The sequence below is a fragment of the Notothenia rossii genome (assembly GCF_949606895.1).
Source record: "Notothenia rossii genome assembly, chromosome: 9".
NCBI lineage: Eukaryota > Metazoa > Chordata > Actinopteri > Perciformes > Nototheniidae > Notothenia > Notothenia rossii.
In genome coordinates, this window is record NC_136907.1 from 15,045,870 (window position 1) to 15,069,373 (window position 23,504).

At 40.2% G+C, this 23,504-nt stretch overlaps 1 protein-coding gene across 8 annotated transcripts in view; it reads left to right on the plus strand.

Annotated features, from left to right (window-relative positions):
• Positions 1-1,314: 1,314 nt before the first annotated feature.
• The window catches only part of aff4 (AF4/FMR2 family, member 4), a 31,678-nt gene continuing 9,488 nt past the window's right edge, over positions 1,315-23,504 (plus strand). Inside the window, exons 1-12 of one of the 8 annotated variants that reach the window (XM_079648189.1) lie at positions 1,315-1,626; positions 14,001-14,130; positions 17,628-18,425; positions 18,784-18,822; positions 18,961-19,047; positions 19,379-19,406; positions 19,524-19,587; positions 19,792-19,884; positions 20,584-20,728; positions 20,947-21,700; positions 21,866-22,017; positions 22,455-22,540. In XM_079648189.1, coding sequence (XP_079504315.1) covers positions 14,005-14,130; positions 17,628-18,425; positions 18,784-18,822; positions 18,961-19,047; positions 19,379-19,406; positions 19,524-19,587; positions 19,792-19,884; positions 20,584-20,728; positions 20,947-21,700; positions 21,866-22,017; positions 22,455-22,540 — 2,372 coding nt within the window. In that variant the 5' untranslated portion in view covers positions 1,315-1,626; positions 14,001-14,004. Of the gene's footprint in view, positions 1,627-9,928; positions 10,314-14,000; positions 14,131-17,627; positions 18,426-18,783; positions 18,823-18,960; positions 19,048-19,378; positions 19,407-19,523; positions 19,588-19,791; positions 19,885-20,583; positions 20,729-20,946; positions 21,701-21,865; positions 22,018-22,454; positions 22,541-23,504 lie in introns of those variants that run through there. The other 7 variants (XM_079648188.1, XM_079648187.1, XM_079648190.1 and 4 more) reach the window with 7 other exon arrangements.

Sequence of the window (23,504 nt, forward strand, 5' to 3'; positions counted from 1 at the left end):
TATGGTCCTTGCTCAATTTGATATTGTAAAATATTTTACTTTGCTAAGACAAACACATTAGAATGACTTTACTTATATGCATTTCAGAATAAAATGCTAAAAATTGTCTTTTTGTTAGCTGATTTACACAAATTATATTTTCAAAAACAGCATATATATCTGTGCCAAGCAATGTGGTTATAAACGGTGTCTCCTTGGAAAATATAAAAAGTGTTGTGATTGTTTTTTTGGTGATAAAGATGAATAATTTGGGCGTGGCAGACCACAGGACTGTCCCTCACACCGCTGCCATGGTCATTAGCATATGTTGTGTACATCTTGATATACTTTAAGTTCAAATAAGTTTTTAATCTAAAATGCTAATAATCAAAATTTGATATCCCTTAATGTGCTTGATCAAAAAGAAAAAATGGGGAAAAGTTAATTGATGGCTATTTTGAAGAAATTAACCCATAAGTATCCAACATAGACCAAATTGATCATTAAACTCAAGTCATAAATATCAGCGAAGAGAGCACACAAAACACTGAATGTAATTGCAGAAACTTAGCATCACAAAGTAATCATTAATGGATGGGAGAAAAGTATGTGTAAAACTTAATCTACAGCATTTGTTTTGTTGTTGAAATTAATATTGAAATGTATAAACATTTAAGACATGTAGCCTACTTACCAAATCAACACAATAACTTTAAATACAAAAATAAGTAATAAATAGATATGGTAATAAATACATTATATCAATCTATTAAACATAAAATAAGTCTTAAATCGTTCCTTAAAAGTCGAATTACAAGTTAAAAAGTATTATTTTCTTTAAAGATTCCATCATATATTTGACAATCAAACTAACTATATTGGGGTTACATTTTGTATGTAACACAACCACCTATTATCCATAGGTTTACCATGAATGCGTTGTTTATGAATAATATCCTCTATGTGTAATTACACTTTTAAAATCATGTTTGACTTTAGGAATAGTTTTACACAGTATTATCGTTCAATAAAGTCGAAAAATGATTTCCATCCTGACCGTCAAGTCAGTGCAACCTTTGCGTCACACAAATGTTGCATTCAATCATATGGGATTTAGCAAGATCATTAATCGTTGCGCTGTCACAATAAAGATTACAATTGTATACTACCTTTAAATCAACGTCCTTATTGGTGCGTTTTCAACTCAGTAAACTGATAATATGTCTTCTGTCAAAATAATAATTCCTCTAAATTAAAAAAATGTTACACTCCGATAATGTTTACAAAGGTGGTTGCCTCAAGATATTTCTGACAGCAAGTGAAGGCAGCACCGCTTGCTGCCATCCATGCATCCAGTCCTGTCTGTGGTACCTGCTGGCTACTTAACTTAGCTAGCAGCCTTACCTATCAGTTACTTCTGTTCAGTAAGAATAAAATGAACGACAGACAAAATGAATTTATTTAGTTTTCCACTCGATGCGCAGTTGCGTTTTAAGGAAAAGATGGATAGCTTCAATTCGGTTTTTCTATTTTAGCTGTTATAGCATTTTGCTGAGTCCATTTTGCGTGTAACTGGAAGTGGAAAAGACAAAGAGAAAAGAGCTTTCCAATAGCTAGAATGGTTTGGGCCTAAAAGGAAGACAAGAGGTAAGGATGGCGAATATCAAAAAATACGTCATTTGGTGATTAACTGTACTCGGTGGTAATCTGACATTTTTAAAGAATGTTAATTTAAAATTCTGCAGAAAATTGCAAGGGTTTCATAGCTAGCTAGCCGCTAGCATAGCCATAATACGCTAACATTATGCTAAGGCAAAGATGCAGGTATTCCTCTAGGTAGCGTGTTAGCTTCTTGCTAAACGGTCAAACGTTGTAGCTAATTATGAGTTTTGATTACGACAAACATTGATTGTGGGAATGATCAAAATGCCTAATGTTACTTTTTATTCGTGTGGTGGCTTCCTGTCCTCAAAATGTAGGGCTAACACCGCAGTAGTAGTGATCATGTTTGTGTTCATGTTATATTGGCTAACAGGTCATTCATTACGTCTAATGTTTGTGTTTTTCTCTGTTTAGCCAAGTTTGACATGCCTTACATGCATACGTTTTATTACAATTAGTACTTTGTTTTATCGAGACGGAGGTTATTATGTGATATTCGAGTGAACAGAACAAACAGCTGCTCCTCGCAGTTTGTTTATCATGCACATAACTGTTATCCACTTCTCAAATCTAACTATAGGTTCATTCTAAACGATGGACAATTAAGAAACGAGCAATACTTTGGTGCATTTTCTCTGCCGATAACAGCACAATTTAACAAATGCTAGGCCCACAACATTCATCTTTTTTCATAGTGACGAGCCAAAACTTTTGGATTGTTGTCCTGTAGCGTCCGCACGTCGTATAATGAATGTATTATAGCAGATTGCTCTCGGTGCCTCTCCTAACTGTCTTCAGTCAGAATCCTAATGACTAAAAAGTATATATGTAAAATAGGAAGGCAACAGAATAGCTTATGTGTCGAGCTTTGGTCTCGCAAAGGGACAGCTGATATGCTTTTCCAGGAAGCCATTTTACGTGCCACAGTTGGGGGAAGGGCCATAAAATGCATCATAAGTCCACAGTTAAGTAACAATTAGGAATACCACTGTCAATGTGTGTGTATCAAGAAGGTTCAGTTGACACACATGGAGAAAATGACATTGCTATCAGCTTGTTCATCTTGGTTCACACATCATGGTGGTGGTGTGTGTGTGTGTGTGTGTGTGTGTGTGTGTGGGGGGGGGGGGGTCATGAACTCATTTATGGCAGGTAGCTGTGAGCAGCCCAACATCTGTAGTCAGCTGGTTCATGGAGGTTCAACTTTTCTGTGTTGTGGGTGCAGTTGTTTATAAAGTTTACAGTATGTTAAAGGGTTCGTTTTACAGTGTCATAAATGTAGTAATTCCTTTAAAAGAAGCAAAAGGAAAACATTTCCCTTTTTACTACTTAAAATAATTACAAGATGAAGGCACTACAATCTAAAATACAATACAAGTACAAATCGGGTTAAGGGTAAGCACAGGATCATGAACTCTTAAGCCAACAAAGGACACATTAGTCAACAGAGCTACATGATTTGTTGACGATTAATTAGTGTTAACTATTTTGATGATTGATTAAACTTTTCTAAGTTTAATTGTCATTCAGGAAATGCTGTTGGCGCTTCCTAAATATGTAGATTATTTACGATGTTTCTGGACTGACAAAATAAGTCATTTAAAAACAAACCTTGGACTTTAAGGAATTCAGATGACCTATTTCAGTATTTTCTGACATTTTATAGATCAGAAAAATAATCTGTAATGAGAATAATCTTTAGTTGAGGCCCTATTTGTCGGCCTATATTTGGGTTACTCCCAATGTCAGTACTTTTAATTTATGGGAATATAAAGAAACTACTTTTTGTTTAAGCAACCAAGTAAACAACCTAATTGAAATGCTTTTCATGACAAACGTTTTTGTGAAGGTGACAAGTGTGTTGTAGCAGATAATGTTATTTTTCTTCTGTCAACTAGTGCTCTGTGACGCATCTCACTGTGAAATCCTCTTCACTTCCTGTTTAGGTTTTGTTCTGTGGCTTCAGTATAACCGTTTCCTCTGTTGTTACGTGACGGGCACATGCACATGTTCTGTTGAGATGTTATGGCGACTTGTTTGTCCGTTCCAGACAGAGGAGTGGGTGCATGTTTTCTTTGGCTTTGACACAACTATTGTACGTTGCAGTTGTGGTACAGTGTGGTTTTCCAGGCTGGAGTTTTGGAAAGTGTCATGAGCAATACCTAGGTCCAGACTTTTCAACAACAACAGGGTTGTTAGGCTGCCCTTTTCAAAACGTAGTGGTTGTCTGAAAATAGCACATGCTTTGGAATACTAACTAATCCTGTCTTCATCCCCTTGATCTCCCTAAGATTATAAAAATGAATGTAGTAGTCATAGCAATCAAGGTTTCTTTATTGTGCCAATGCTACTGTCACGAAACCCAATTGTCCCCCGGGATAAATAAACTATTCTGATTCAAGCCGTTATATTCTTTTAACCCTGCCCAAAGTAAGAGCTAATTGAGTCTTCAGCTATGTGTTTTTTAATCAGATCTTATTACCTTTACTAAGAGAGGCTTTTTGAAAGTAAGTTGTTTGAAGGCTCTTCCAGGGTCTGCCAGATGAATTAGCCCAAATCTAATCAGACATCAGCAGCTCTCTTTTTTTATCCCTCAGTGCTGGTGCTCACACAGCAGAAAAATATGCTACTCACTGTGTCCTGACCTCATGCATCTGTTCTTCAGCTTGTGTTCTTTAGGGTGTGAGTTAAGCTCTCATGAGGCTATGTAGTCCGGTAGAGGTGAAGCTCATTAAGGCCATTTAATTTCACAGAGCTGGCACACGGCCGGGCTCTGAGATACTGCCCTATAATATTGCTCTTCTTGAAATGAGAACATCAGTTGAACCAGTTTAATGTAATACTTCTGATAAAGGACAATTCTCTGCAGGATAGTGCTTTGAAGGCAATAACAAGTGGATCAGTAACATAAACAGTAACAATCCCAGTCTGTCAGATGGATCCGGAGGAGTCAAAGGAGAATTAGGAGTACTTATTTTTGTGTTACTTACCCCAAACTTTTTTTAATAAGTGATTTCAGAAAGCTTATTGTTCCAACAAAAGCTTCTCATGCATGGCACACGCAGGAAACTGCAAGGCAATTGACCCTCAATTTACGAATTATGTAATTTGATTTTTCCTCAGGTGGCCACTGCATTCACATTTGGCCCCAGCGTGTATCAAAAGGCACGCTCTGCTGAGTGCAAAGGTTTATTTAGAGGTTCAGAGTAGTAAGCTATAGGTTATGTTTCTATTTGTAGGCAGGCAGATATCACAGTGTCACATTATAGCACAGACTGCTCTCTGAGGAAAAATATTGTTTATGATGCATTCAATTTTAACAGTCATGATTAAGAGTGTACTTTTCCTTTTTAAAAGCTTTAGCATTTATTGTTACGCTTTATTATAAGAGTTCAACTTTAGAGACCATTTTATATATACAGTGGGGCAAAAAAGTATTTAGTCAGCCACCAATTGTGCAAGTTCTCCCACTTAAAAAGATGAGAGAGGACTGTAATTGTCATCCTAGGTATACCTCAACTATGAGAGACAAAATGAGGAAAACAAATCCAGAAAATCACATTGTCTGATTTTTAAAGACTTTATTTGCAAATTGAGGTGGAAAATAAGTATTTGGTCAATAACAAAAGTTCATCTCAATACTTTGTTATATACCCTTTGTTGGCAATGACAGAGGTCAAATGTTTTCTGTAAGTCTTCACAAGGTTTTCACACACTGTTGCTGGTATTTTAACCCATTCCTCCATGCAGATCTCCTCTAGAGCAGTGATGTTTTGGGGCTGTCGCTGGGCAACACGGACTTTCCACTCCCTCCATAGATTTTCTATGGGGTTGAGATCTGGAGACTGGCTAGGCCACTCCAGGACCTTGAAATGCTTCTTACGAAGCCACTCCTTCGTTGCCCGGGCGGTGTGTTTGGGATCATTGTCATGCTGAAAGACCCAGCCACGTTTCATCTTCAATGCCCTTGCTGATGGAAGGAGGTTGTCACTCAAAATCTCACGATACATGGCCCCATTCATTCTTTCCTTTACACGGATCAGTCGTCCTGGTCCCTTTGAAGAAAAACAGCCCCAAAGCATGATGTTTCCACCCCCATGTTTCACAGTAGGTATGGTGTTCTTTGGAAGCAACTCAGCATTCTTTCTCCTCCAAACACGTCTAGTTGAGTTTTTACCAAAAAGTTCTATTTTGGTTTCATCTGACCATATGACATTCTCCCAATCCTCTTCTGGATCATCTAAATGCTCTCTAGCAAACTTCAGACGGGCCTGGACATGTAGTGGCTTAAGCAGGGGGACATGTCTGGCACTGCAGGATTTGAGTCCCTGGCGGCGTAGTGTGTTACTGATGGTAGCCTTTGTTACTTTGGTCCCAGCTCTCTGCAGGTCATTGACTAGGTCCCCCCGTGTGGTTCTGGGATTTTTGCTCACCGTTCTTGTGATCATTTTGACCCCACGGGGTGAGATCTTGCGTGGAGCCCCAGATCGAGGGAGATTATCAGTGTTCTTGTATGTCTTCCATTTTCTAATAATTGCTCCCACAGTTGATTTCTTCACACCAAGCTAGTTACCTATTGCAGATTCAGTCTTCCCAGCCTGGTGCAGGTCTACAATTTTGTTTCTGGTGTCCTTTGACAGCTCTTTGGTCTTGGCCATAGTGGAGTTTGGAGTGTGACTGTTTGAGGTTGTGGACAGGTGTCTTTTATACTGATAACGAGTTCAAACAGGTGCCATTAATACAGTTAACAAGTGGAGGACAGAGGAGGCTCTTAAAGAAGAAGTTACAGGTCTGTGAGAGCCAGAAATCTTGTTTGTTTGTAGGTGACCAAAAACTTATTTTCCACCATAATTTGCAAATAAATTCTTTAAAAATCAGACAATGTGATTTTCTGGATTTTCTTTTTTTTTCTCATTTTGTCTCTCATAGTTGAGGTATACCTAGGATGAAAATTACAGGCCTCTCTCGTCTTTTTAAGTGGGAGAACTTGCACAATTTGTGGCTGACTAAATACTTTGTTGCCCCACTGTGTATATATATTCTCATGAATTAATCATTGACATCCCTAGCAGTTGAGCTATTGTCAGGAACTCAGCATGTTTTCCTCCATATATTTGCTTGTAAATCTTGTTTATCTCAATTCTGCAAAATGTCAACTTTAACCCCAGGAGTTTTCCCATTGGTAAAACCGTTCACAGCTTTAGACGAGCTGTCCAACATTATAAATCTGCACTTGCTGGAACTGTGTAGGACCATGCACCCTAGCATGTTGATTCAATACTGAATGAAGGCCAAAGGAGTGTTTTGTTTTTGTTAAAACAAACTTTACATAGTTCAGAGACAGGTGAAGAGGGTGATGCAATCAACGTAAAGGCCTTCTCTCTTAGACATAAATGACGCCTTTCACTAAACACATTTATATATTAACAGCCGAGTGACTTGTGTTTATCTTAAAAGATACTCTTTACATCTCAGTAAACAGGTTTGCTCGATGATGAGATAAAAACGCTTCTGAATTAATCTGTTATTAATTAGCTTTAAAATAAAGAACCGTCACAGCACTTGGCTCTTATTGTAAATGCGACCGCCACCCCCCCCCCCCCCCCCCCCCCCCCTCAATTCAGATAATGCACACCTGCTGAGTGGAGGCTTTCCAGGCAGTGACTCAGTTCAAAATGCTTCAAACCTGACCCAGCCTCGATGAAAGGATAAAAGCAGTTGTTTAGAGAACATGCCAATCAAGACTTAGTCTTGTTTTGATATGCTAAAGTCACTAGGAAGCCTTATAGACATGGTAAAGCTGAAGAAAGCATTCCAAATACTCTGACGTAATCCTCATTTTGACATCTGCCTCTAACATAAGGGGCCAAATCACTTTTTTATTATTTTACTTGGCTTGTTCATTACCCCAATTAGTGTCGAATTATGTCTTTGCAATTCCAATCTACTATATCTTAGCATTTGTGTTCCCCAAGGAAAGTATTTAGATGTTTTAGGATTGTTTTTTATCTTAACATTTCTGAAAGAGAGCTTATCCTAGCTGCTACGTATGGGACACTAAAGTTTATTTTGATGAGGATTGCGATATAATAATCTCTTACACTAAATTGACTGCAGTACATGTAGAGAAGTGGTAAAATAGAGCCTGATTTTCAAATGATCTCGTATAAGAAAGAAGAGCTTCACACAATGTTTCTGTGTTTTTATTTCTGTTTATCGTTTCATTTATTTATGTAGAGTACCCTATGATTAAATAACACTAGTAATAGTTTTAAGCATTTTTTGATTATTGGATATATCCTAAATTGCATTTATTTTAGTCAGGATAATCTTGACATGGAATTTGTATTTATTCCAAGCCTACCATCGGCATGTAGTTTTGACAGCACTCTTCCCCTAACAGCTGCTAATATGAGGCAGGTTTGCAGCATTTGAATGGGTTCTCTGTCTGGAATGCCTACTGTCAGCAGGTTTGCTTCAAAAGCATCAGGGGAGGTGGCACTGACTGCCCATCTGTACCCGCTACTGACGATGTGTTGTTCACATGCAATGTCAAATACTCTTTGCACACAGGAGTTGAATGAATACTGGAAACTTCTGATGACACGTTTTGATGTCTGATGTATACACATTATTGATAATATCAGTGATTTAATATGGTGCCAAATTGTTTTTGAATAACCAAGATTCACATTAAAGTAACTTGGTGTGCCCCAGTGAATGAGCACTCATTCCATAGTATCATACGTTACTAGGTGCTGAGTTGCATTTTATACCTAATGATTTGTTATTGATTAAATCAACCTTGGACAGCATCCTGCTTCTATTGATAACAAATTCTATATATGGCATTTATAATTGATGAGCTGAAAATAACTGACTACAAGTAAACAGAAATATCATACAAATGTGTTTTTTAATATTATATATCATTACATTTTAATTTTTCAAACTAATGCAGGATTTCCGAAAACATCAACCCTGATCATAGACAACATGGAGAACATATCCTCCTTATTGTTTGGTAACGTTTTCCTTACTGCTTTGTCTACAGACCAGCTATACATTTCCAAATGTAAAATGGGGTTCCCAAATGTGGATGTCATATGTTTTGTGTGTAAGGTTGACACTATTTTTACAAACAATGCCAAGAGAACGTTGATCACAAAGTTTCAGCTGTTTAGTCAACTTCCATATTTTTGCCCTGCTTTTAGTTTGTAGTTTCCATTTGTTGCAACTGAAAGCTATTCAGAGTAGATGTACCAAGTGGTAGAAGTGAAATCCCCCGTTTAGTTGGAACCCGTGGCCGGGCAATACAGAAAAGAAGCTGGCACTCTTAGCATTGTTTTTGTCTTTGACTTTGCATTATGCCGTAAGATTAAACAGCACCTCATGCATTACAAATGGAAAGTGGAAACTTAAAAATAAACTGATGCTTTGTCAAAAACATAAATGCAAGCTATAATAAGTCTGAAAAAAGGTAATGGCATGTTGTTGCAAATCTTAGTACCCGATATATACAATTATTGTGATGCTAGAACATTTGTCGTCATGATGAATAGCTGGTGAAAACATTTCTCGTTTGTAACAACCTGCATGCTAGAAACTGAGCGCTGTCTCTTTAACAGGCTGCATGGTGCTCTGCCCTGTGCTCTAAGCATAGTGGGGGAGGGAGGGAGGGGGAGGGAGGTTGTTGATGGAAAGATGGGCCCTGATTGGCTGGGTCTTACTGAGGGCAGTGACATCACACGGAGGAGAGGCCCTGTGGTGTAAAATAACATCTCCTTTTATGGGACAAGCTGGATCGTTCCATTCTCAAAGAGAGGTGAAACTGTGTTCCCCTTACTGCTCACTTAATACTGTCTTGCTCCCTGTAGATGTTAATTTCCTTACAGGCTGTGATGCTGATTTGCAAATTAATCCAGCTGTATGGCTGTTTTCAAACCCAGCTCATTTGATTTGTTCATCCTCTTTAAATGAAACCTCTTATTTGATCCCCTTTTTGTTTTACTGCTCTTGATTTTCTTTTCTTTTTAAAAAGTTTTTAAAGTGTGATAATCTGCCAAAAGACTTTACTCCCTTGTCTTTTCTTGCTCTTTCTCTACTTTAATTTAAACTTGAAGGTGTAATCAGTTCATAGATATGTATTACACTGTTTCAGGAGTATTTATAAATCTGTGTTGCCTTGTTGTGCTTCCATAACATTATGCCCTGATTTTACCATGAACATTTACACACTCACCCACACCCCATCTTGTTATTCAAACTCATTTAAATCTCAAAACCACACCACACCACAACACAAACAAACAAAAGCAACTGCTCCCCTTACACTTCATTTAGCATTTGACCACCCCCGCTGTTTGTGGATGTGGTATCTACCGAGAACGAGCAGTCGCCTCCCCTCCCTAAGTCAGATTTGTCACCACTCCAAGGAAATGAGCTGTGCCTTCGAGTAAAGAAACTGTAGTTACACTCTTCCAGCTGGACGGCCACAGCAAGATTTTGAAAGAAAAGAGGGCCAGGGTGTCTTCACCGGAGGAAGTTGCCGTTGAAATTTAGGCTGACAAAGTCATAACGAGAATACTTCTGAATCCCTGGGAGATCCTTTGAATCCTCCTCCCTCCTCCTTCCAATGTTTCAGTGGTCGGGGCCATGGCCTCTCAGTCAGGGTAAGAAATGCACAGCTAGTTGGCTGCTTGACTTATTCCTCTTGAAAGAATAAAGCTTTGTTTTCACTATGTTGTACAAGTCCTACAGATTTAGTTTTGGCTGGTCGTACTTGAATGCCTGTCTCACAGAATCCCTGTCCTGTATTCATGGTGCTCAGATGACCATCACTTCTTTGCCTTTCTTTTTTATTGTGTTGAAGACGTGACCTGGATGTTATGTTGTGAGTTAGAAAGAGACCAATGAGCAGATTGATTGAGGTACAGAGTGAACTGCAGACTTTGACCTTTTCAGTCTGGCACACTGTTGAATGATTGCAGTAGATCTAGCTTGAAGACCACAATTTGATCAAAGTAAATGTCATTTTGACTTGTGCTCTGTGAAAATGTATTTGCTTAAGCAAAGCTTTTCTTATATTCAAACAAAAACATTGCCTTCCTTACTATGTTGGCAGCTGATCAACACCGCAGGGCTTGGGCCTTGGATGCACGATCAACCAAAAATTCAAATCGATGTTCACTTATGATCTGTTCCTCTTAATGTTTGCTCTGCAAATAATTACAAATTAAATTGCATGTCTTGGGTATTTACCGAACTTGGCTGATATATAATATTAGGATAGGTGCCCTCTAGTGCTTTTCCCCCAGAAGCCCACAGGTTTAATGGCAGCTACATTTGCTGGTATTGAGTCATATCTGTGAACATCCCACCATTTTGGTCAATTTACATTGGACATATAAGGCCATCTTTTACCAGGCAATTCCTAAATACTTGGCTTATGAATACCATGGGGGGGGGAACCTCTCCACCAAGTGGTAGTAGTTGCTCTGTCATGTTAAACATGAGACTAATGTTGTAGTATTTACTTTTCGCTCTATCCATGTTGTAAACACTACGTTGGCATGTGGGAACCCCCCCCCCCCCCCTTCATGCAGACAGAAGCAGGTTCAACGTTGTTAAAGAATAAATACATTTTAATTGTGTTTCTTGAATAGTTTTTGATTCATTTACAGGTCATTTAAACATGCCATTAAACAGAAAAGTTTGCTTCCTATAGGACTTTTCATATTTACTTTGCCTCAAAGTCTGTTACAATCATTATTTTTGTTTGGGGTTTTGAAACCTAAAGTGATTCAAACAAAACAAACAAAGTTTTTAGAACATGTCTGGTAATATTCACAGAGGCATTGTTTTACTGTCATTTGATTTAGTTGTTGGTGTAAAGCACCATGTTTTTCACATTCTTTGTCCCATTTGCATACTTGGCGTCATTATTAAAAATAAACTTGTTTTTTTTTCTCCATTAAGAGGACTACAGTGATCTTTCCAAAACCAACATAGGAGAAAGAGGATATGTTTAGCTTTTCCTTTCTCCTTGATAGATGTCATGAAAATGTCACTTTTTCAGATTTTTGCAAAGGCACACACATAGAAGAGACTGCTGGCTGCAATGGGTCTAAATACAAACATTTATTCTCCCGTAGAAACCAGTAGCAGACAATTGAGCCTCCTGCTTGAAGATGTTAAGTGCTGTGCTACAGTATAGCAGGGTGTAACCCACTGTTCAACTCGTAAAAACCAACAGATTGGCTCAATTAGTTTGGCAGAATGGACATGAGCAGTGTTTACAAAGGATTCTGTGCCTCAGGCTTTTGACCATTTAACTCTGTGCTAACAGTGGCCCATTCACACGTTCAGCCCCTCGCCAAAACCGACATTGGCGTGCTCATTTAAATATACGTGTGGTAACAGCATGCTAAATGCAACTTTGGTACATAACCATTTTGTTAGATGTATTTTTCTAAACCAGGAAGATGTAGATTATGTTATTTACAGGCCTTGACATTGGCCTTTTCCTTCACCACAGATTACATTAAAAGCTTGATAGACCTTCAAATGATACTTGGTGCTTGTCAGCTGGGTGGTAGAAAAGACCAAATGGCTAACATCAAGATGGATTTACTTGATGTGGTGTGAGTAAATGGTAAACTGTAGTAGACCGTTTTTGTCTGAAAAAGAAGTCTCACGTTTGACTAAGTGTGTTATTCTGCCTGACTGTTGTTTAGTTTTAGAAAATGTATAGTTGAAACTGAATTCTTAGCTGTGCTGTAAGTCAAAAATAAATCCAGAGGTGATGGCAGTGGGAGTTGATGGAAGTTTGAATGACAGATAGGATTTCCTTTTTTTTTTTTTTACGCCTCTCCTGAAAGAACTGGTGTTAATGGAGTGTCTCAAAAGTTCAGCGTCCTTGGATGCATGCTGAAATTTGGTTTAATGTCTCATAGCTTTAGTGCGTAAATCACGTAGCCTGTTGTGAGCGATGAGTCAGAGTTGGGTGTTGATGATGCAAAACAGGCAGAGGCTTTGTTAAGAGGTTGGTTGTGAAATTACTATTTAGACTTTCTGATAAGCTCACAGATAACCAGTGAGAAGTTGTTAAAAAAAAACTACTACATCAAACAGTTTTTTTCAAGAGCTTGCAAAACATAGTCAATAGAATACTATTGCTTCATTTTCCTAATCCGATCTCATGTAGAAAATGTGCACATTTGTCCAGGACACTGAAAGTCTAAACATTTGGAATAGTTAATCTACCAGTTCTCGTTTAAAGATCTCTGTGTAGTTAATTTGTTCCTTTTCTGAAATCAGTTTTGTCTCTGCATTTCATCTGTTCATTCATTCAGCTGAATAACCACCCTGTGTGTCATGATAGTAATCCACGAGGAGGCTGGCTAGTTGTGGTATAATCATACTGGCACACTCACTACAGCGTTAAAGTCATTGTTGTCATGGAAAGAGTTAGAAGTTTCGTACTTGAATGACTTGCGACACGCCTGGCCAATTAGCTTGTTCTTGTTTTACAAGCTGTGTACCGGTAGTTGCTTTCTGTAACCGAAGTCTTCTTTTTTCCTTTTTCCATATGTTCATCACACACATTATGCCAAGAACAAATGGATAGTTGGTTTAGCTCACAGTTATGGAGTTGTATTCTATTCCACTCAAGTTATCAACCCCACACATTGTAATAAATAAACTTGTAAATTAAGGTTGCAACAACCATAACACATTTTCCTTGTTGATTATTTTTTTCAATTCGTTGTTTGGTCCGTAAGATGTCTTATCAGTGTTTCCTCCGATGCCTTTTACCACTCAAATTGAACAAGCTGGAATCAGATCATTAATAATCTTGCAGCTCTATTCTCATTGGAGGACTATTTGTAAACTGACTGTTTTCAGGTGGATGACACATTTACCTGAACCATCTTTACAAGCAGATTCTTTGCAGTTCAAGTAGTTTACTGAGCATTGTGTAGACCAGCCTAAACCTATTGGAGACTACTTTCTCTATAGGTTATCTCTGGGATCCACTCTCTGTTCATGATGTGTGGGTTTCAATAACGATGGACCTACTGACTCATATTAGAGGGTAGATTATGGCAGCAGTATGGTTTGTGGTGAACATTTGGAAACTTCCTCTAGTTAATATTCATTTCTCAAGAAGTCATAGCTGGAAATTGAACCGGAGTTGTTGCCTCACCATTTAAGAGTAATTCTTTGGGACGTTTTTCTTTCAGGATACTGCGCAGTTTGTAGCCATCCCTGTAAAGCCACGGGATAAGAAGTGTGTTTACAGTCTCTCCTCGGCGTGTTTTTATCTTGACTTTTTGTTGTTCTGTTTGCGTTATTAGCAACATGAACCGTGAGGACCGGAATGTGCTCCGAATGAAAGAAAGAGAAAGGAGAAATCAAGAAATCCAGCAGGGAGGAGGAGAGGCCTTTCCAGCAAATTCACCTCTCTTCCCCGAACCCTACAAAGTGGTAAGTTTATTTACCTGTCATTCAGTGTTGACATGTAGTTGATTAGTCAATTTATTTAGAAGTAATCACGACAGGAAGTGAGAACTGACCATAGTACAGTTTAGTCATCATACCTTCGTCAATTGTGCCTGCTTTACTCAGAAGAATGTTTAGCTACAGGCTTCTGTGGCAAAGTTGGAAACACTCTTTGCTTTGCGTGTCTTTGTACACATGTGAGTGTGTGCACACATTATGTAACACATGTTTGACTGCATTCCTGCATTGCTACAGTCTGGAAAAAAAACGTTCTGTTGTAATTCAATGACTTGATGTCAGTTCAAGTTGTAGTCAAGAATTGCTTATATATTTTCCTTTTTTAACAACGATCTTCAGGATCCTGCAGATTTGGTTTTTGTTTATGGTTTGTTTGATGAAGGCTTAACAGGGTAAACTCTCAAAATGCTTTCATAGCCATGCGGGACATGTTGGAACAAGCTCTACTGACGATGACAGTCCTTTTTCTTTCTTTTAACCAGATGATCTGGCACACATTCTGAGCTGTAATTGGCTGATCTGTGTGCAACGCAGTATGTGGTGGTGTTACTCATATGTATTCAAAAAACATACCGGATGATTCTCAAAAAACGTGTCGTGAATTAAATTTAGATAATATTCTCTCCAGGGTATTTAAGCTATTGACTAACTCTGCACAAGATACTAAAGCTCTAAACTGAAAACACCTGTCTTCAGTTAGGTGTTTGGTAGTGCAGCTGAAGAAGGTAAACATGAGATCACTACACTCCCCTTTCCCCCGCGTGTCTTCCTTCTGTGCTCACAGAAACACATAGATGTAGGCCTGCCAGCTCCCACCCGGCCACTATAATTGTAAAGAGGATTTGACTTCTTTAAACTGGTCTAATCTTTGCCACTAACCAGATTTTAGCCGAGTCAAGTGGCTCCTCTCCTAGCTACAGTGAGCCATCAAAGCGGCACAGAGGAATGTGTCCTGACAGGTTGGGAATAGAAAATGGGAGCCGAGGTGAGCGATGAGTGCTGGCCCGTGTGTTTTGGACCAAAACAAAGTGAAAGGTAAAAAGCTGACTTTGAAGAAGGAAAAAGCCCTTGACATTTGCACAGGGGAAATAAGCTTTATGGTGCATGTTTATTCTTCGGTCTTCAGAATCTCTAGCCCGGGTTCGTGTTTGTTTGTTTTGAACGCTTGGAAAAGGCTTCATTTGAGCAGTTATGTTTCTGAAGGTTAGGGTTCCCCTTGAATCTGAATATACTTGCTTGTTTTTTTTATACGTTAATTGGGTTTTCATATACACTGTCACTGAAGTAACAAAACAATCATTTAAATGAAACTATCCCATCTGCAGATTTGTCTCATTGCATCTCACACCAGACGGAGCAAATCAGAGCTAGCTAAGCTTTTATTAACCCTGAGCAAAACAACGGTTAATATGAACAGCTGTTCAAATAAACAAAGTAACATTATGCTTTGATTGCAGTGGGAACACACATTTTGTAAACTCTTTTTTTGAACAATTGGGATTTAATGATAAAAGTTTGAGTGAAGGTTTAGATACCTTGAATGAGTCTCTTTAAGAAGCGTTACTCACCCTGTGTAGTACAAAAGAAAAATGGAAAAAGCTTTCTGTTTGAGTCACTTGCTCTTCTACACTTTCCATCTCTTCCCAGAGTCTTATGTAAGCTTCAGTTTGACTTTTTTTCCTCCATCTCTGTCATGCTTCACTAAGTGGAGGTTTACTGTGTTCTGCAGGCCATGTGTGCATGCAGCTGCAGCTGTGGCCTCCCAGATGTAGACCAGCAAAGCTGTAACAGTTTTATGGTGCAGAGTTCACCACTTCTTACTCAGCTGCACAGAATAAAAAAAGGAAAAGATCTGTTAAAAGATAAACTTCGAAATTGGTATTTTGTTACAATAGAGCATACCGAGTGTATAAATATATATCGTGATTATTGAATGTGCGTGTTTGTTAATAGTGCCAAGATCTAGTTGGCCAAAACAAAGGGGAAAATAAAAAATCACAGATCCATTCAATACATTAAAGCTGTCCTTTTACTGCATTTTGAGAACCACCAAGACTGGGCTACATTTTACAAGTAACAGATGAAAAAATGATTTCATGGGTTGGCATCTTGCAAAGACAGCAGATAACTTGGAGAGAGATGGCAATTAGTGTTTTTGATCTTTTGTAATTTACTGTTTGAAGTGTTGAAATGTTGGAAAGGTTAGTTCCCTGGCTAGCAGGGAAGAACTGTCCGATGACCGGGGACTGTTTGCAGGGCAGGAACCAAAGGCTCAACATGGTTCATTTGATCAACATGGAAGTAAAGTTCCTGAGTTCCTAAACAGGGTCCTGAGAAAGTTTCTAAAAAAGGAAACGAGCTGTACACAAACAACCTGTAGTTATACACTGTTTACAGGAACACATTCTTATTTTTACAGACTGTTTTTCTTCTGCCAACACACTACGGTGTTGCAGTCATTCTTCTGTAAACAGGGAACAAACTGTGTAATGATTCAGGTGTTTTTCATTTACTCCCTTTTTGTTTTTATCCTTATCAGCCAACATGTATAGGTGCCATACTTTTGTCCTTTCAAGTACTCGCATTATGTTGTTTACAAAAAGCTAAGGTTTTTGCTGTTCAACTGGAGGTTTATTAATATCCTAATGCAGCACGTCATCACTGCTCTCACTACAAACAACCCCCCATAAGAAACTGGATGATGCTTCACTTCACCAGCTACACACGTGTGAGGCAGGCCGTGCTAGCAGTAGGTAGTGGTGTCTGCATGTTATGACCAAGCTAGTTAAGATTTCCAGCTACAGATAACGGCTTGTGTTTCCTCACCCTCTGCGTGAATCTGTCAAACAAAACGGGAGGTCTGAGGCTTCATGTGAAACTGGATATTGTGCACTGAGTGTCACGGCTGATTGCTAGCAGGTCGGCTGGAACCTGTGGCCTCAAAGTGATTGATTAACTTCTGTGTGGGGACTCTGGGTAGTCTCTTATCTGTGTTAACTGATAGGTGTGGACTCTTGTGAGCCCGTGTTGAACAAGCTAGCCACGTGATTGGCTGTTCCCTACGTTCAATCGATTATTTTCAAGGAAAAACTGACGACACGCGCTTTAGTATATAATTGGTTTCTTCCTTTTGTCAGATGTAACTCTACTTTTCAACGGTGTTCTTTTTTATTTAGTGATTTAAAGTTTTCCTTTGTTGCAGTGATGCATTTTCTCCATTTTCAATGTTTTTGATGCAAAGCAATTAACCCAAGTGTTGAACTTGTGCCCATAATGACTGTTTTCTCTGCCCCCTCTTCTCTCCTGTCTGCCTTTCCTCTGTTCATTTGTTCTCAATGGTTTTCCCCTTTTTTTTTTTTTTTTCTACGTCTGTCTTGTTTTTTTTCTTCTTTCATCATCATCATCATCATCAAACTGTCCTCTTTCCCACATCTCCCTCCCCCTTTCTCTGCTTCTCTCTTCAGTCCAGCAAGGAAGATAAACTGTCAAGCCGTATTCAGAGCATGCTGGGCAATTACGACGAGATGAAAGAGCCGATTGGTGACACACTTCCTAAGCTTGGCGGTAAACCTTCTAACAGCTCGTCTTCCTCTGAGGAGAAATCGGGCCCACCTTTGTTTGGGGGGGACCAGCGTGCCGTCGGTAGCGGTGGCAGCAGCAGCAAGTGGACTCCTGTTGGCCCCGCAGCAGGTGGATCTTCATCCCAGTCTGGGAAACGCTCCGGACTTCAGGGCGGGCACGGCAGCCAAAGGGGCAGCGGCAGTAGCGGCAGCAGCAGCAGTAGCCAAAGACACGGAGGGGAGGTGCGGGAAAAGAAGTCGAGTAAACACAGCGGAGGGTCAGAGCACTCCAAGTCACACACATCAAGTCCGGCCAAGGGCTCTCTGAGTTCCTCCGGCAGCAACAGCCACTTGCGGGGCTCCTTGTCCGCCGAACAGCATCACAGTAAAGAGCGCTACCGCTCCAAGTCCCCGCGAGACCGAGAGGCCAACTGGGACTCTCCCTCACGGGTTCACACCTCCTTCCCCACTGGACAGCACTCGAGTCAGGCCTTTCCCCCGTCTCTCATGTCCAAGCCTGGCTCCATGCTGCAGAAGCCCACAGCGTATGTGCGGCCTATGGACGGCCAGGAAACGGCGGAAACCAAAAGCTCACAAGCAGAAAGCTACAGTGGACAGTCGCACAGCAGCACCATGGGAGAGATGAAGTCTAACAGCAAGGCCTCACTTTCCAAACTCAAGATCCCTTCACAGCCTGTGGAGGTAAGGCTCATCTACAGGCTTTTCATTAAGGGGTGTTCTGTTTTTTTATGTGGCACTTAGGATCAATTAAATCAAAGTTCCTATGATAGTAAACAAACCTCAAGAAAAGCTTTGATTGTAAAAGGAAGTAGTGCAGCCGCAAAATCTATTGTAGCAGAATTTTCATGTAGGGTATATAGACTGTATAATGGAAATGAATATATTACCTCTCAGCATGCTGCACTTGGCACATTTGAACTTCCCATAAAATGCCTATTGAATGACTCGTGCCACTTAAAATGGAAGCTGCCTTTCACCCACTGCAATGACCATCCTGTTATTCATAAACACGTGTTGATTGAGATGTTTCTATCTTCAGGGATCTGGTGATGCCAACTGTGTCGATGAGATTCTGAAGGTATGTAAATAAATGTTATGGTCCATCGTGAGTATTCAGAGAAAAGCCTTATTCTGGAGTCAATGAAAGAGCATTACTCGCACCTTACAACTCATTTTCACATTTTTTCCCCGTGTGTTTTTTCTTCCTTTCTTTCAGGAAATGACTCAGTCGTGGCCCCCTCCGCTGACAGCCATACACACCCCCTGCAAAACAGAGCCCTCCAAGTTTCCATTCCCCACCAAGGTCAGCATAGCACCAGTCCCTGTGTGGAATGACTGTCATGATGAATAAGGTTTAAGCTTTAGTTGGTTGTATAGGGCAAACAGACCTTGGTAAAACAATGCAGAGAAACAGAATGCGTTTTTTGTGTTATACAAACTAAAATTGACGTATACACATGTAATGTAATAATTGAAATGGTTAAAACACTTTTAGGTGTTTATTTTATGCTTGCCTGTCAATATCAACAAGCAGAAACTAGAGGAACGATAATCCTGTTTCATTTAGTATTCACTTCTACAAATGCATTTTATAGCTTCATGAAAATAACTTCTATTCTCTTTTTTTCCCTTAGGAATCTCACTCTTTTCCAAGTGGACACAGTGAGTACAACACACACTTCTTATTCAAATACAGTATATTTAAGAAAAAAACATATTTATGCACATGTATTTCATATGTTTGCAAATCCTCATGAGGTTTGTTTGTGTTTCTTTTAGAGCGAGGAAGTTCTTCAAAGAGCTCCAGCAGCCACCAGTCCAAAGCCTGCGAGGAACAGCCCACGTAAGTGCTTCATCTCTTCCTCACTTTGCTCTTCCTCATCATAGTTTTGCCACCATTCATTCAGACAACAGAGTAAGAGACTAAAAGAAGTTGTCAAAGTAAGACATATTTAGTAACCACACATGCATAGATGCCCTCCAACTGCAGCAATTCCACTTCTGTAATACAATAGAGATTTCAGTGAGTTTTATGCCTGTATCTCAGTTTGCTGGAAGACGACCTGAAGCTCAGCAGCAGTGAGGACAGTGATGTAGAACAGGAGTCTGCCAAGAACGCCTCAAGGAACACATCAGCAAGGTAAAGCACAGAGTACTTTCACTTGAATTTGAATACAGACTTGTTGTTGTTGTGATTGTGGCGGGGACATAGGAGGAGTTTTGAGGCCATGGTGGTTTAGTGTCAGCTTACAATATATTCAAAGGTGTTGGTGATGGTATGTTCTTTAACTTATAAGATATGGGGCAAAAGTTGGTTAGCTTTTTTTTTATTGTTGTTCCCATTTTGTTCCCTTGTGGATATTATTGGTTTGAAAATAAATGTAGGTTTTTTTAATTGATTTAAAATACCACAATTAATCAACTGATGTTGGAGTTTTTCAAACCTCAAAGTTTGAGACTATTGCTCTTTTTGTTGGTTTGGCAGGGATTCACTTTACAGGCTATCTCCACAGGGGTTTGTTTAATTAGGTTAACACTCATTCCTACTCAGGCTGATTCTCAATTGGTTTGTTTGGAAAAACCAAGCTACATTATGTGCAAATGATGTAACTCTTGCAGTTATATATTTGTAAAGAATAATCCTCAGCTGTAGATCGGTGTTGATGTCCAGAGATAATCAGCCTATTAAACACTTCCCTAATGTTAACTAGCAAAGAGGTGGCTCTCACACAGAGAGACACACACATTGATTTTTGTATGCATCCTTTTAGCTTGCCTTACACGACTTGGACTTTACTGCACACCTTTTACACACTTTGACTCTTTTCCGTGATAACAGCAATAACAGTGAAGGTGCGGAGCAGTCGAGGGATGACTCGAGCAGCCACAGCGGCTCAGAGAGCAGCTCGGGGTCCGACAGCGAGAGCGAGAGCAGCACGACGGACAGCGAGGCCACCGAGCACCAGAGACCCGCCTCCCCTGAGGTACAGACCTGACGGTAGCTCTGTACAACATGATAGTGCTGCTTAGAGATGCTACTCTGTATTCCATGCGTAGGATTTGTGGTTGTAATTGTGACGAGGCATTCGTTGTTCTTTCTTCTTGCCACAATACTATCTTTTCCTACAGGTTTTTTTGTTTCGGTTTCATACGTGACCATTTTCATTTACTCAAACAACGTCTTCATCTGCTTTCTCTCCAGCCTGAGCAACCTATGGCCAACAAGTGGCAGCTGGACAACTGGTTCAAGAAGGCCAAGCAGTTCTCCCCAGCCTCTCCAGTGGACAACAATGTTCCAACCAAGTGCAAGAAGGAGGGCAGAGATAATGGCTCAGGGCGAGGCTATAGCAGCCAGGGAGGGAGCTCAAAAGACTCAGCAGCACCCACCCCGAGCAGGGACCTACGGGCGGCACAAAAGGGTGCAGAGGGTGGCCGTGGGCGGCAAAAATCCCCCGCCCAGAGCGAGGGTGGCACAAGTGCACGACGGAGTGTGGGTAAAAAGCAGCCCAAAAAGTCTGAGAAGCTCCCAGTGGTGGAGGAGCCTAAGGGTGGTCTGAGGGTGGAGAGTGAGCCGGCCCCCGAGATCCCCCCTAATCGACGCATAGCTGCTACTAAAGGTGTTCGCAAACCAACCATCAAAAAAGAACCCAAGTCTTCCCCCCGGCCAACCGCTGCTGCCGTCACCACAACCGCTGATAAACGAAAAGCCAAGGCACCGACGAAGACCTCCCAGAAGTCTCGCGAGTTTGTCGACACGGACTCTTCGTCGTCAGACTCCGAGGGGAACGACAGCATCCCGTCGTCATCACAGACCCCTAAGTACACAGAGAGCATCAGGACCCCTGTGTGTGTGTTTTCTCCAATGGAGGAAAAAGAGCTGCTGTCTCCACTCAGTGACCCTGAGGAGCGTTACCCTGCAAGGCAACCCCAGCAGCAGGTTTTACTAGTGAAGATAGGTTAGTCAAAGCTGCTGCTCATATACTCTTATGATCGTCTCATTCAAATGCTCTCTGCTTTCTATTGTGTGTACTTGTCCAGCTCGAAGCACACACTCCTGAAGCCTTTCTTTTCTTTGGATCACATTGAAGCTTACCCTTCCCTTTCCTTCCCCTTTCCTATAGATCTCAGCTTGCTATCGAGGATCCCAGGGCGGCCCTACAAGGAGCCTGTAGAGATAAAAGTGGAGAGGGACGACTCTCTAGACAGGGACAGCAAAGACTTCAGCAAACAGAGCTCTGAGAAGAGCTCGAGCAAGGGCAAGAGGAAACACAAGGTATGAGACTAATGGATCAAATTCCTCTCTGTATTCTCTGCTGGTTTCATACTAAGCGATATGTCTCGCTTCAAAGGAACCCCCTTTTCAGAGGGTTATATCTTCAGTATGATTATGCACATTATTACTTTTAAAACAGAAGTTGTGTTTTTTCCGTTTGAGTGTCCTTCCAACAGAGTGATGTATTTCTTCAAATAACCTCTAAACAGATTATCATTAAAGAAAAAAGAATGTCGTCATCCAATAAACAATTGATTGAATTTGGGTGGAGATCCAGATCTGCTTTTGTGATACGTTAGGGTGTAACAGCCAGCTGGAGACCCTTAGGATGTGGTTTGTCCTCTGTAATAATTGTAGTGACTTAGACTCTCTTAGAATCACATCTCTACAGAAACATGTAGACACACTCCTAAATGAGAATCTTTGTGTCTTTTTAGAACGATGAAGAAGGCATCAAGCCAGAGAGCAAGAGATGCAAGCTGGAGGACAAGTCCCTGTCTCATCATAAAAACAGCAGTAAAGAGTGAGTGTTCTTTTTTCCCCTGGTGTGCATTAACGGTAGAACCCTCTGCACAGCCGGGACACTTGATACAGTAGTGCTTGAATTCTTTACAGGCTTCCCATCTTTTTTCTTACACTTTCCAAAATAAACCCTAAAACAGTCATGAGCATTAAAAAATAAAATGTGAAATGGGGTATTTTTTCTGTAACCTTGCAGCCTTTTTAACCTTTATTATTATAAGTGTTTATCTTAAGTGGTAATATGTGACCTGCTCTATTGAAATCAGTCGCATTGACCCGAAGACACATTTTGAGTTGTATACACTTCTGGAAAGAGGATATTCCTAGCTTTCTAATGATATCAGGATTGTTTTTGTACTCCAAATATTAAGCCAAATATGTCACATTATATAATGACTGTCACCGAGTCATCATTTTGAGAAAAAGATCTTCAAAGTTTTCTCTTCTCTGGAATCCATCGATCTGATTGATTATTAGCAAATGATCAAAAGTGTGTGTGTGTGTGTGTGTGTGTGTGTGTGTGTGTGTGTGTGTGTGTGTGTGTGTGTGTGTGTGTGTGTGTGTGTGTGTGTGTGTGTGTGTGTGTGTGTGTGTGTGTGTGTGTGTGTGTGTGTGTGTGTGTGTGTGTGTGTGTGTGTGTGTGTGTGTGTGTGTGTGTGTGTGTGTGTGTGTGTGTGTGGTTACTCACTCCGTTCTCCGCTTGTAATTATGCCATTAAGCTTCAAAGTTGTATTTATCGTCTCAATTTGCCGAAACAAGTTTAATATTCTAAAAGCCAAGACTTTGTTTATTTGAAATCAGATGAAAACAAACTGTAACGGACCCTGCCGTGTTATTTATGATTACTCTACGCTTACATTCATAATGTCAGCCGGAGGGAGGGGGGGCGGCGGTGCGGAAGAGCAGATTGCCTGTCATCTTCCCTTTACAAGCTTAAAGAATGTATTTATCGTGTGAGTTTGGAA